Raw genomic sequence first — 12,294 nt, forward strand, 5'->3', positions numbered from 1 at the left:
AAGTGGTCAACTGATCAAAGTTTGCCAATTAGTCATTCCATGTTACCTTGGCAACGCTGTGGTTTCCATGGGTATTTCTCTAAAATGAGACAGTGTAATGTAAAAAAAAAACAAGAAAAGATACTGTAAAAACAAATATAGAAATAGAGAAGAGTGATGCTCTCTCATGCTGCTTACACTTTAGACACCCTTCCAGAACAACTCCATTCCTTTGTGACAGGCACTCATGGCAGGGCAGAGATGAAAACCTCCCAGCCTGATTCATCAGGAAGTTAGAGCACCAACACTTCTGTTGTTTAGCTGAGATATGGAGGCTGTCACCTAGATATCAGTGGTGTGGTCCCTTTGTGTACACACATACAAACACACACACACACACACACACACACACACACACACACACACAGGGCTAGTCACCAGTAGGCTATGTCTCAGCTAATAGCTACTGTAGGTGTTTTCATTCAGCTGGGTGCCAGCTGGATCCGTTGGCAACAAATACATCTCTTTGCGATGGTTGCCGTGGCCATCAATCATGCAAATTAAATTGTATGATTGAGTTCCTTCTTCTGTTGATAACACGATAAGCTTCCTTGTTATTTCTTTCAGATAGCAATTATATACATGAGCTAGACAGTACAGATACAGTAACCACCAAAAGGTGCCCTTAAACAGTACACATTCCACGAATGATGCACATCCACAACTACGTTTGGAGACCATTATCTGCTTCCTCGCTCTCCTGAGGTTGCACAGAGTGCATCCCAAGATCTATATGTGTCCTTCCAGGGGCTCACGGAGCGACCTCTTAACCTCACTGAGACACAAGCTTCGTGTATACAGAATATCTGCATCATTTCCCATGTCTTTGTCCTATGGAATCAATAGCAGGTCTTCTGAAGCCAGTTCATGACAGTTAACAACCCTTACAACCGCATCATTCCACCATCCACTTTAGTCCTTTAATCGTTTCAGCTATTAATGACAAGACGTGCTGTTTACAGTTTGTCAAAGACACCTCTTCACAGCACTTTTGCAATACTTCACAAGTCATAACATTACAAATGAGGTCATTGTTAATACTGTCACTTTCACAATTTCCATTGGCTGTGAAAAATAGATTACGGTTGTGTAAACATTTAAAAAAAAATCCCCATTTGCACTGGCAACATTTTTTTTAAGTAAAATAGAAGTGTCATTGTTGTCCCAAAAAACAGTTTTAACTCCCCAAATCAAAATACTCTTATGATTTGGACAGGTTTTATTATATAATAATGTTATGTTAACTTTGTATCTCCCTGCTCAGAATGTATGTTCTATCACAGGTTTTTTTGAGATGCAACATAACATCCAAACACTCTAACAGTAAAAGTTGTAAAATAATATTCGTTGTTTTAACCCAGATTGAATCCTTTAGATAATTTTTTGACAGTTAGTTCAATATCAACTACTGTGAGATTTATAGCAAACCTACACATTATAGAAAATGCTAATTATACGTGAATATTTTATTTCAAGAATAACAAACCTATATCAAATACATTTATAATCATTAACTGTTCACATTTTTATGCCTCTGGGCTATGATATCAACAGTATTCACATGTACTGTAGGCAATCAATATTTACAGAAAGAAACTCAGCAATGTTTGATTTTCTATGTAAAAACACTGGAAAAGAGTCCATGTCCATCAGTCCACTAAGTTCTCTAAGGCATTGGGCAAATATGGGTGTCCAAGTTTATTTATTTGTATATTTTTTTAATTAATGTTGATCACTATACATCTGGCAAGCACTTACAGTAAACCCCAAAAATTAAAGATGTCATGTTCAGCAACAGACAGGTTTTGTGAAAGACCTTCCAGAAGTCAAACAGCATGTCCAATACAACCTATCCAGGTGTCAAAGGTAACATTGAAGAGTTTAGTGAAAGATACTTTTCCCATTGAGGCGGTTTCATGTTCGACAGCAGAGCAGTTTGTGAAAGACGTTCCGGAACTCTACGTTGAAGGCGGTGTAGATGATGGGGTTGACAGCACTGTTGACGTACCCCAGCCAGGTCACCACGGAGATCAGCGTGGGCCCGATGTTGCAGGACACACACAACACCTTGGTGACATGCACCACAAAGAAGGGTGTCCAGCAGGCCAGGAACACTCCTATGGGAAGCAGTGGAGAGGTCGTCACACAGAGACAGAACCAACAGCTGGTGTACATACTGGTTAACCTCTCTTCTTACCTGGCCTACAGATAAAGCTGCCGCCAGACTCCCTAATTCACTGTGTTGAAGTAACATACATTGATTATAATTTAAAAAGTAAAAAATGCTGTGCACGTGTATTATTGGAGGCTGAGGAAATTGTTGTTTCCAAGGAAATAGTGATTACAAGTTTTTCTGGTTTGTATTGCTGCACTACCACCATCATTATACACCCAACGGGGCACTATGGGCACTTCTCAAGTTTGCCAATTAGCTGCGGATAATTCACTTCTTTTCAGAAAGTGCCACATGAACTCTATTTCTGGAAGTATGTCTTTAAACAGAGACCCCGTTCCAGAAGCTTCTTACTGTATACACAAACACACTCATTCTTACACTGACTCACGCAGACACACACAGAGACATAGACAATCTTTTTTTCAGACACAGTTGGGTTGGGTCAAGCACAGCAGGTTCAATATACCCTGGGACTTGTCAGTGCAGCTTACCAAGCATATGTAGCCCATCTAAGTAATAAGCCTTACCAGTGTAAGTGATATTAGACAATTACCCTCCTCTATTTTGATAAAAACATTAACGTGATGAACCCATGGGGGCAAGCAGAATCTGAATGCTACATTATACTGGCTCATGTCGAACAATGCAGTTCCCCATTACAATTATCGCAAAAATGCTTTTTGTATTGTGTAATCATGTTTTTTTAAGTATGCAAATCCCAGTAGACATGTCTTTGACAAACAACACACACACAGTAATTATACCTACCCACAACAATGGGCAAGACCTTCATGGCTTTGCGCTCCCTCCCGCTCACTCTGCTGCTTTTGCTGTTGCGTCTGCTCTTCTTGCCCCCGCGGGTCTTGGCCAGGCCGTTCTCCCTGCCGCTGCCCCCCTCCCTCGGAGGCCTCTCCGTGGGCTCTGCATCCGACATGCTGTCCAGCTGAGTGGTCATGGGGTCGCTCTCTGCCCCACCCCCGGTCCCCAACCCAGCCCCGTCCGGTGGCTCCTCCGCCATCGGGGTTGCCGTTGGCGACGCGGCGGACCCAGCGGACACGGAGGTGGGGCTGAATCCGGCGGGCATGAGGTACATCACCTTCTCCTGCCCGCTCCCTGGCCCTGCCTTCTCCCTGCTCAGGGCGGAGCTGAGGCGCAGGGAGAGACTGCAGCGGCCTCCCCTCGTCAGCTGGGAGCGACTCCTCCCAGAGCTCCACCTGCGCAGCCCCCGGAACATCCAGTAGTACAGGAAGAGCATGACGGGGCAAGGCACGAAGAAGGAGCAGATGGAGGAATACACCACGAAGCGGTCGTCCTCCAGCTTGCACACCCTCGGGTCTCGGCCCGGCACCTGGTTGAGGCCGAAGATGACGGGGCTGGCCACAACCAGGGAGAGCACCCAGGTGGCAGTGATGAGGGCGAGCTGGCGCACGCTGAACTGGTTCCTGTTGTACTTCAGGGGCACCACCACTGCGATGTACCTGTAGAAAACGCATCAATAACTAACAGCCTCAAATTCAATTTCCTGACGCCTTAACAGCGGTTGACTTCAAAAAGAGCAATTTCCTGTCCCCACAGTTGTGAGGACAGTCCAGCACCAAAGGGAATTTAGTGGTGAGTGTCAGACATGTTCCCATCACAGAGAAAAAATAGGGCAAAGTAATGATGCTGAGTGGTTCTGGTTGCTGTGAATACCCGGTATTGCCCCCCCATACCTCCTCCCTACCCTACCTTCTCTGCCTTCGAAAAACATATTTATCTTTATCTGGTGATTAGACTCTATGTTGCTCAGTTTCTTGTGTTCTAATCAAATGTATTGCTTTCCATTCCACAGCCGGACGCGTGTAGAGAATTGTATTTGTTATCAACAGGAAACAAAGCTGTTCTTTTATGCAGTTTTAGAGTATTAAAGTCCCCTGAGTGGTTTGTTGTGATGGGTTTCTTGCTGTGTTGTGTAATTGCAGTCTTTGATTCACTCTGCTCTGCCCCTTAACTCCATTAGCTAACCTCGTAGGCCTGGCCAACTGCTTATGCCCTGGTTAGCATTCAATGTGTTATTCCGAACGAATCCACGTCCCCACCTCCCTTGCACTTAAAAACCATGTTGAAAGTCTGGAGGTAGCTGGGAGAAAATTGATGTAGGGTAATATAACTTGTGCAACTTGATATGCTTTTGGAGTATTTTACGAAAGCGATGTGTTACAATAACTTCCCTTTTCTTGTGAAAACTGAAAACACTAGATGGTTAACGGGTGTGGCGTAGCCAGGTGTGTGTGTCCTCGGGGATGTTAGATATGAGTCACCTGTCCACACTGATGGCACACAGGTTGAGGATGGAGGCAGTGCACAGCAGGACATCCATGGTCATCAGAGCATCACAGATGTACGTGCTGAGGGTCCAGATTCCTCCCAGGAACTAGACACACACACAGCACAACAAACACCATCAGCAGTGACCTAAACACTAATCCTCATTCAAAGAGACAAGGCAGGGACACATACGGTACGCTCTGCACGCACACACACAAACACACACCTCAGAGTAGACGTAAAGAGGAAGCACCAACACAGCTAGCAGTAAGTCTGCCACGGACAGGCTGATGATGAAGTAGTTGGTGGCTGTTTTGAGCGAGCGCTCGGTGAGCACGCTAAGACACACGAGGATGTTGCCCAGGATGATGATCAGTATCAGCGGCACACCCAGAATCAGCGCCAGGTAGTTGTAACCCCCCTGGTCCAAGCCCTCTGGAGGGATGCCGGGTGTCACGTTGTCCATGATGGAGGCCCCAAACAGCACTGCTGCACTGAAGTTAACATCTGAGGGGAGAAGAGGAGGGTTGAAAGTGAGTGAGTGAGTGTGTTTGAGTGTGTGTGTTTAAGTGAGTGAGTGAGTGAGTGTGTGTGTGTGTGTGTGTGGTAGACCCTACCTTGAGGATGCAAAGCCCAGAGTTGAGCGGGGTGTGATCTGTGTTTTGACCTTGGTGTGTCGGTGAGGTGCGTTGAGTGTGTATGTGTCAGCGCAGTGTGTTCCCCTGATGACTCCTGCCACAGCCATGGTTAACGTAGATCACACCTCAGTCACACACGGCTTCCAGGGTGACATCACACCAAGCACAGAACAGATGGGAAAGACAAAAGTTAATCTTCATGTGACTTTTTTTGGACAACTTTTTTGCCGAACTTATTTCGCAGTTTGTCTTTGTCACTGGCATGCTTGTCTTGGTGTGTCAGCGTACACAATTGGCCCGTTCAGGCACGTTGTGGAGAATCAGTGTGTCATTATGTTTTAAGGGTCTCCTCAGTGAGAGCGATACATCAGAGGTAGCGCTCTCTCTTTCGCTCTCTCTACTCCCGTGTTTGAAATTCTCTCCTCTCCCTGCTGCAACAGGTGAGTGTTGCCATGACACCCACAAGAGCTCTTGCAGGCTAAACCAGAACACTTACAGACATGCATGATAAAAGAGCCCTCAGTTTCACTTGTGTACACCAAACAGTGTACTGCACCTCCCTAGTTTGGTTTGACAGAGTACTCGATGTTCAATGACATCTTTGCAGCAAAATGGAACGGCCGTCTCACAAGGTTGTTTAAAACATGTACAGACGGATGATATTTTCAGATTTCTTAAAAAAGTCAAATAAGGTTGTGATATTCTCAACATCAATTTTGAGAGATTTGAAAGTCCCAAAAGGTCATTCAGACGAGACGGGGATGAATGGCTCTGTTAAAATTGTTTCTAGGTGGAAATGTAATTGAAACTGGTGTCCTGCTCAATGTTTTGATATCTTGCTGTGAGGACAGGAAAACAAAAGCACACAGACACACACCATGTTTCCAGGACCCGCCTTTGTGGCAGGCTAATTCATCTGCGCGGTTGTGCACACATTGTTCTGCCTTAAATGTCAAACCGAGCAGGATTTCTCAGCTTAAGGAGCGCAGCACCCGTGAGAAACAGAGAGAAGGATACACAGTGGAACATAAAGAGAGATAGCGTTGTGATGGGCCTATACTGTCAGTTGCTGAGATTGATCAGATCCAATAAAACTACTGATAAAGCTGACCAGAGCGCAAAATGAACCCTTCCCATTGACCCAGCAGGCTCCTCTGGAGCTTGTGCTTCTGAACAACACCTAAAAGACCCTCCATCACTACACCCAAACTTCTCTCCATCTCTCTTTCATCTTTTCCCAGTTAGGAAAAATGCCAACTTTGCCTGAGTGTCTAAATGTCAAACTGGACTGTCAGTCAGAAAGAGGCAGATGGTTAGGTTGAGTTAAAGAAAGCTGAGATGCTTCAAAAGAAAACTATTTTAGTTTGTGCCTAGCTTTGTGTCTGATGTTTGGAGTTCTGTTCGACAATCGAATCACGGTACACTTTGACGTACCATGCACAAAATTCTGGCTCTACAGTGGACAGTACCATTTCTGCAGTCCATCCATGTATTATTTCTTGAAATAGATCAATGATATGTTGCGATGTGACAGGATTCCTCATACTGCTGCCACATTGCCACAGGCCTTTTGTGAATAGACTTTGCGGAAGGAAATGGTGACAAAGGTATGCTTTCGCATTTTTTATCTGTCGTAATGCGCTTTTTGCGTGCTGAATGACTCACAGATTGAGTGTTGATAATGAGTGCATAGCTCACGGATTGAATGTACACGATCGATTTCTATTTTGTCTTTAAGCCATTCAAGTCTATTGATTGTTCCCATTGCTTTTCTCCCCTTTGTGGAATCAAAATGAGCAGCATGGTCTGATCCCCCCCCCCCCCCCAGCTGCAGAGCGTTAATTATGGTCAAGGATGACTCATCAAAGTTTGCCATTCTCCTTCTTTAAAGAGAGAATGTACTAGATAATTACACACCTCTATTCTTTGAAGCCTTTACATTGAATCCATTCTTCACACCTCCGCATCTGGAATCTCAATACTTCAATGTTGTTCTTTACCTTTTTATAACCCAGATGATAATCTATGCCTTCACAAGACAGCTATTTCCTTGTCTGTTGTTCAGTTGCCAATCAATCAGGTTTCTAGTGCAGGGCAGAGGTTTCTGGAACAGGTCACCACCACGACTCGCTTGGTAAAGCTCCATGGGATCTATGCACTAATGAAACAGGGAAGAGCTCAGGTCAAACACACACAGCCATTAAATCATCCATCCAGCCCTGCTCAGAGCCCATGGATGCCGGAGGGGTAATTAGACGAAGAGGCAGCAACACAAAAGATAATGTCTTGATAAATGAGCCAAGACGAGACTATGTAGAACATAGATGCTCAAAGTGTTCCCTGACAGATCTTCAGTTCTCCTACTCTTTTACAGCTCCACTAACTTGTTGAATGCCAAGTCTTGACAGCACATGCCTCTCAATAAGCGGGGGTGTTTATGGGCTGGTTGTGGACGAGCGACGAGAGTGTGACATTTCCTTGTGTTTTTCCCAAGCACTTCTCCCTCCCGATGTATTACGGCCTTTCTGTTCATGGGGCCATCAGTGGTGGACCAGAGAGCATGCTGGGAGGCAATAGAGACAACAATAGCAGACGCCAGGTGAGGAGCTGTCAGAATGAGAAAACATAAATACACATGCCGGGTTAGATACGCGTGTGTTTGAGTGGGATTGGTGGATATGTTTTTTTTTTTTTTTTTGGGGGGGGGGGGGAGTTGTACGTGTGTGTTTGTAAGGGATGAGGATACAATGTGTTTGCTGAGGCTTTGTGTGAGTGGCTGGAGGGGGGAGGGGGGCATTCTGTCTATAGGATGTGGGTTGTCATGTCAACAGCGTGTTAGATTCAGGAAGTGTAGATTAGGCAGCAAGAAAGCGGGGATCGATTACAACAATTTCCACTTGTCAATCAACAGCATGATAGCACAGCAGTAACTTCCTGGATACCTTTATTTATTATCATCCCATATAAAGGGGACATATTAACATTAAACAAACTGCTTTATCAGTTTTTTGTTCAGTATGAGACAAGTCATTGGCCATAAGGGTTGTGTTGTGTGTGAGAGGAGTGTATATATTGTACTGTATTGCATGTATAAAGACTGTATGTATTTCCTGCATGCGGTCCCGACATCTGCAGGCAGTCTGCTTCAGTGACTAGGAGGGACAGACAGAAAGTGCAATGACGTTTTAACAGGTGTCGATGCTCTCAAAGTGTAATTTTGTTCAAAGCATTTACTCAGGGAAAATGACTGGTCTTCAGGGTCCTGTCGGACTGCACAAACAGCTGTCATACCCACGCGCATCTCCATCCGTCACACTCAACACTGAAGCTGTCAATTAACCCACAGAGGCCTGAGACGACAGAGTAGAAAACAAGATAATGAGCATTTTAAGGGGGAAGATGAAATGAGAGGTGATTGGCAGCTCGGCTGTTTGTACCGTGTCCTCTGGCCACGTCATACTGTAGCTGACTTTAGGTTGACTTCAGTATGATCACTCACAGACTCTCACGCATAGTGGTTTTAGTCACTGTGAGCTCATGCTTTGACTGTTTGCATCTTGTCATGTCAATTAGGTCAGGTGCAGTTTGTGTTTGTGTGTGTAGGGGTGCGTAAGTGTGTGTTCCTGTGTGAGTGTGTAGTGTGCTCTTTGTGGGCCTATGTGAGAATTCTACATAACAATGATTTCAACTACACCCCCTGAAGCAATGACCTGAATCTTCCTTCCATCTCTCCTCTTGTACATCTCCACTCCTGCTCGGCGGTCATCCTATCTGTACATCCTCTTTTTCTATCTCTCTCTTTCACTCTCTGTCTGTCTCACTCAGCCTCTCTGTCCCTCTCTCTCTCTCTTTCTCTCCTCCATCTCAGTTTTCCACCAGTGATTTCCATGATTCTTAGCAGGTGCTCTTGCTGTGCTCTGCTGGTTCTGTAGGTGCCGCCTGACTGCCCATCCCCTCATCCTATTCTCCATACCACCAGCACTGCCAACGCTGCCATTTAACAACCCAAACCTCATCACAGAGCATTGCTGCTTGTCCCAGTCAGTAGCACCCATCGCTGCTGGTGGGTAGCAGCCCCTGGTCAACACAGTCCATTTCCTAGAGACGGCCCTTTGTGACAGAGATGATGATCAGGATGCAGATTTAATTTGCTCGCCTAATGAGCTGTCTGTCAGTTTGTGCGATGGTGGGGGATGGAACAAGCCGCGGTAATGTAATCCTTCATTTATGCCGTCGACTAACGCTGAACTATGAATGTTATTTAGGGTTCTGTAAGGTGGGGAGATGTTTGTCAGTCCAAGACAAAGGTCATTTAAGCACCACTCCTCCCCATGCTTCAGTTACTTATCAGGAAGGGCTTGAATGAGAGGGCAGCAGTGCTCTCGTCCCTTCCCAAAGAGGTGAGTGAGTAAGTAAGACTTTATTTATATGGCACTTTTCATACAAGAATTTCAGCACAAAGTGCTTTACATGAAATCAACAAAAACAATAATACAAGTTTCGATTGAGGTGAGGAGACAGGATTGCTACTAAATTGTCCACTGGGCCTGTGGATGCTACTCAAGAATGTGGCATAGCCAGAATGTGGCATAGCCTGGTTCTTTACAAACAGACCTCTCATTGATTGTTGACTGTTATCATCCATGACTGTCTCAGGGATTTTTGAACTGAATCACCAACAGGACTGCATCACACATGGAGATAAGCACATACTTTCTCAGACAAGGTTAAGAAGTAATTTCATGTATGAACCATTTGGCACACACAGCATCAATGATCAATCACCTAATTGACGCTAGCGGAGGTTTTAAACGGAGGGGGGACGGTTTTTTAAATAGACGTAAAAATGATATTTAAAATTCTTATTCAAAGACATTTTTATGGTGTTATTTGGTCAAGGTAATGATGAGTTATCCAGGATTATTTCATTGTGGTTTGTTTGAACTGAAAGGGCTTGGTGTCTCTCAGGGTGGGGCTGTACAGAATAACCATTAAGCTCTGGGTGTCTGATTGACAAGACCTTGACCTGAGTGTGATCTCTACCCAGAATGCTCACTAGTCTGTTTGGGTTTCTCTCTGAATAATTGTCGCCAACCACCTGTTCAACAGCATCTCTCTATAGCCATGTGCTCAGCTCTGGTGTTCGCTGATGGTTGATGAGATCATTATTGCTGCTCTGGACCTCATCCAGAACTCATCAGACAGGCATGGGTTTTATGGGATGGGATGGGTGGGGGCTGGTTACGAGAATGGGGTGAGGGTGTGTGGGCGTGGAGGCGGGTGAGGCAGTTGATTCCGAATCAAGACAAATTAAGCCCCTAGCCCAGCTGTGCCAACAGCTGTTCAGAAGAGGGTTGGTTTTGGAGGAGAGAGAGACATCTAGAGCTGTGTTGGGGAGAGGTTACCAGGGTGATGGCTGAGCCCTGTGCCTCACAAGAGCCACCACAACAAAAAACATGTATCTGTAACTCAATGGAAAAGTAAAAAACCTTATAAGACGCCAGCCACCACCCCACATAAAGGTTAAATTGACGTGTGCATGAATGTCACAATCCCATTTTGGAACTCCAAATAAGACACTTGTTTCTGTGGCTCTGGGGGAGTGTGGTTATTTCCATGTTAAAAGCTCCCCAGGGCCACGCTTGCAGTATGTATCACACAGATACGACCTGACACAGCCCCCCATCCCGCCCCTCACACACACACACACACACACACACCAACATCTGGGCCGGACAGAGGTCTGGCCAGAGGCTGAACATGTTTTCTGATTTTCTGTGCATTTTGTCATGTTCAGTGTGAAGTTACAGATAAACGTGTTTGGCGTTGTTAATCGGTTTATTTTACCTTGACCTTTTCTGTGTCTGGTAGCTTTCAGTGTCAATGATATATCGGAACTAAGTATAATTCTCCCTCAAGCAAAACAAATACCACCATTACTTACACTAAGATTTGTAGAGAGTTTGACATTAAATATTTCAAGGATAAGAGTTTTAAATTATACATACATTGTAAACAAAAATGGCTACATAATGAATCCCAAATTAAACATTTACGTAATGGATTCCAACAAAATATAATAAACACATTACCATATTTCACGTTTGTATTATCTTGGAAATTCAAATGCCTGCATGTCATGCAAAAAAATATGTTTCCAAACCCCAGCACAAACATCTGTCAGAGCATAGACACACACACAGAACCAAGACACCTTCACTCACATGAGCAGGATTTAAAGCTGTGAACCTTGTAGTTTGATTCCCCTTTATCTTGTCACTCAAATAGGTTCCCATTCCTCACTGTCTCAGCGCTCTGATGTTCTGTATCTGCCCTCCAGCTGTCGTCCACCAACAGTTGTCTCCCTCCTCTGCCTGTCAGACTGGGATGTGCTGTGCAGGTTTCCCTGCTCCAGGTGTCTGTGGGAAGTGTTCGTCCATGACAAAGATGTCTGAAACTTTTCCCGTCTTTTCACCTGCGATATGACACAATGTCAGGGAGCCCTCATCTTCCCTGGGAAGAGGACGAGAAAGCACTTGTACTCAAAAACTCCCTCCCTCTATCTCTCTCTCTCCCTTTCTCTCTCTCTCTATCACACTGCCTCTTCCACCCCCTCCCTTTCTCTCTATTCACACACACAGTCTCCCGCCCTTTCTGTTTCTCGCAGTCCTCTCTCCTGCTCTGGCTCTCCTTCTTGGACTCTTCCTTTTACATTCCTTTTGTCTCTCTCTCTCACTCTGTCTCTATCTCTATTTCTGTCTCACTCTCACTCTCTCTCTCCTTCTCTCTCTTTCTCTGTTTGGAAAAGCACCACCATCACTTGCTTAATTACTCATGAATCGCCCCCAGTCACTCTGATTGGTGGACAGATAGAGGCTGCAGCCCCTCCCACAGCACTCTGTCTCGACAACTGCTGCCCTATCGCTGTGTGTCAGCAGAACCTGGCTCCACCCCTTTTTCCCACTCACTCTCGACCTAAGCTTGAGCCCCTCTATGGGATGGATCCAACCAGCCATAGACACAGATATGGAATTGGTAAGCTGGGGATGTTTTGAGTCACCAACCCCACCCAGCCCCACCCTTCCCAATTTGACCCATTGATATTCTGTTCTCGTCTGGGTTCACACTGTGAAG

The 12,294-nt window shown here is 45.2% G+C and overlaps 1 protein-coding gene across 1 annotated transcript; it reads right to left on the minus strand.

Moving 5' to 3' along the window:
- Positions 1-955: 955 nt before the first annotated feature.
- On the minus strand, positions 956-11,930 carry drd4-rs (dopamine receptor D4 related sequence). Its single transcript, XM_047023318.1, has 6 exons — positions 11,385-11,930; positions 5,140-5,300; positions 4,749-5,029; positions 4,516-4,628; positions 2,984-3,693; positions 956-2,156 (listed from the first exon to the last, which is right to left on the minus strand). Exons 3-6 carry the CDS (start codon positions 4,986-4,988, stop codon positions 1,954-1,956), a joined length of 1,266 nt encoding a protein of 421 aa, XP_046879274.1. The 5' UTR covers positions 4,989-5,029; positions 5,140-5,300; positions 11,385-11,930; the 3' UTR covers positions 956-1,953.
- Between the last annotated feature and the right edge of the window lie 364 nt (positions 11,931-12,294).

Source organism: Hypomesus transpacificus, chromosome 7 (assembly GCF_021917145.1).
Source record: "Hypomesus transpacificus isolate Combined female chromosome 7, fHypTra1, whole genome shotgun sequence".
NCBI classification, from domain to species: domain Eukaryota; kingdom Metazoa; phylum Chordata; class Actinopteri; order Osmeriformes; family Osmeridae; genus Hypomesus; species Hypomesus transpacificus.

What these genes read in the sequence shown, in the direction of transcription:
- drd4-rs (XM_047023318.1), bottom strand. Translation starts at nt 4,988, where the DNA reads ATGGACAACGTGACACCCGGCATCCCTCCAGAGGGCTTGGACCAGGGG. An exon ending in TGTGCCATCAGTGTGGACAG is followed by an intron (nt 3,694 to 4,515) that starts GTGACTCATATC and finishes CGTTTTCTACAG; the next exon opens with GTACATCGCAGTGGTGGTGC. An exon ending in GGTCTTGCCCATTGTTGTGG is followed by an intron (nt 2,157 to 2,983) that starts GTAGGTATAATT and finishes TGCTTCCCATAG; the next exon opens with GAGTGTTCCTGGCCTGCTGG.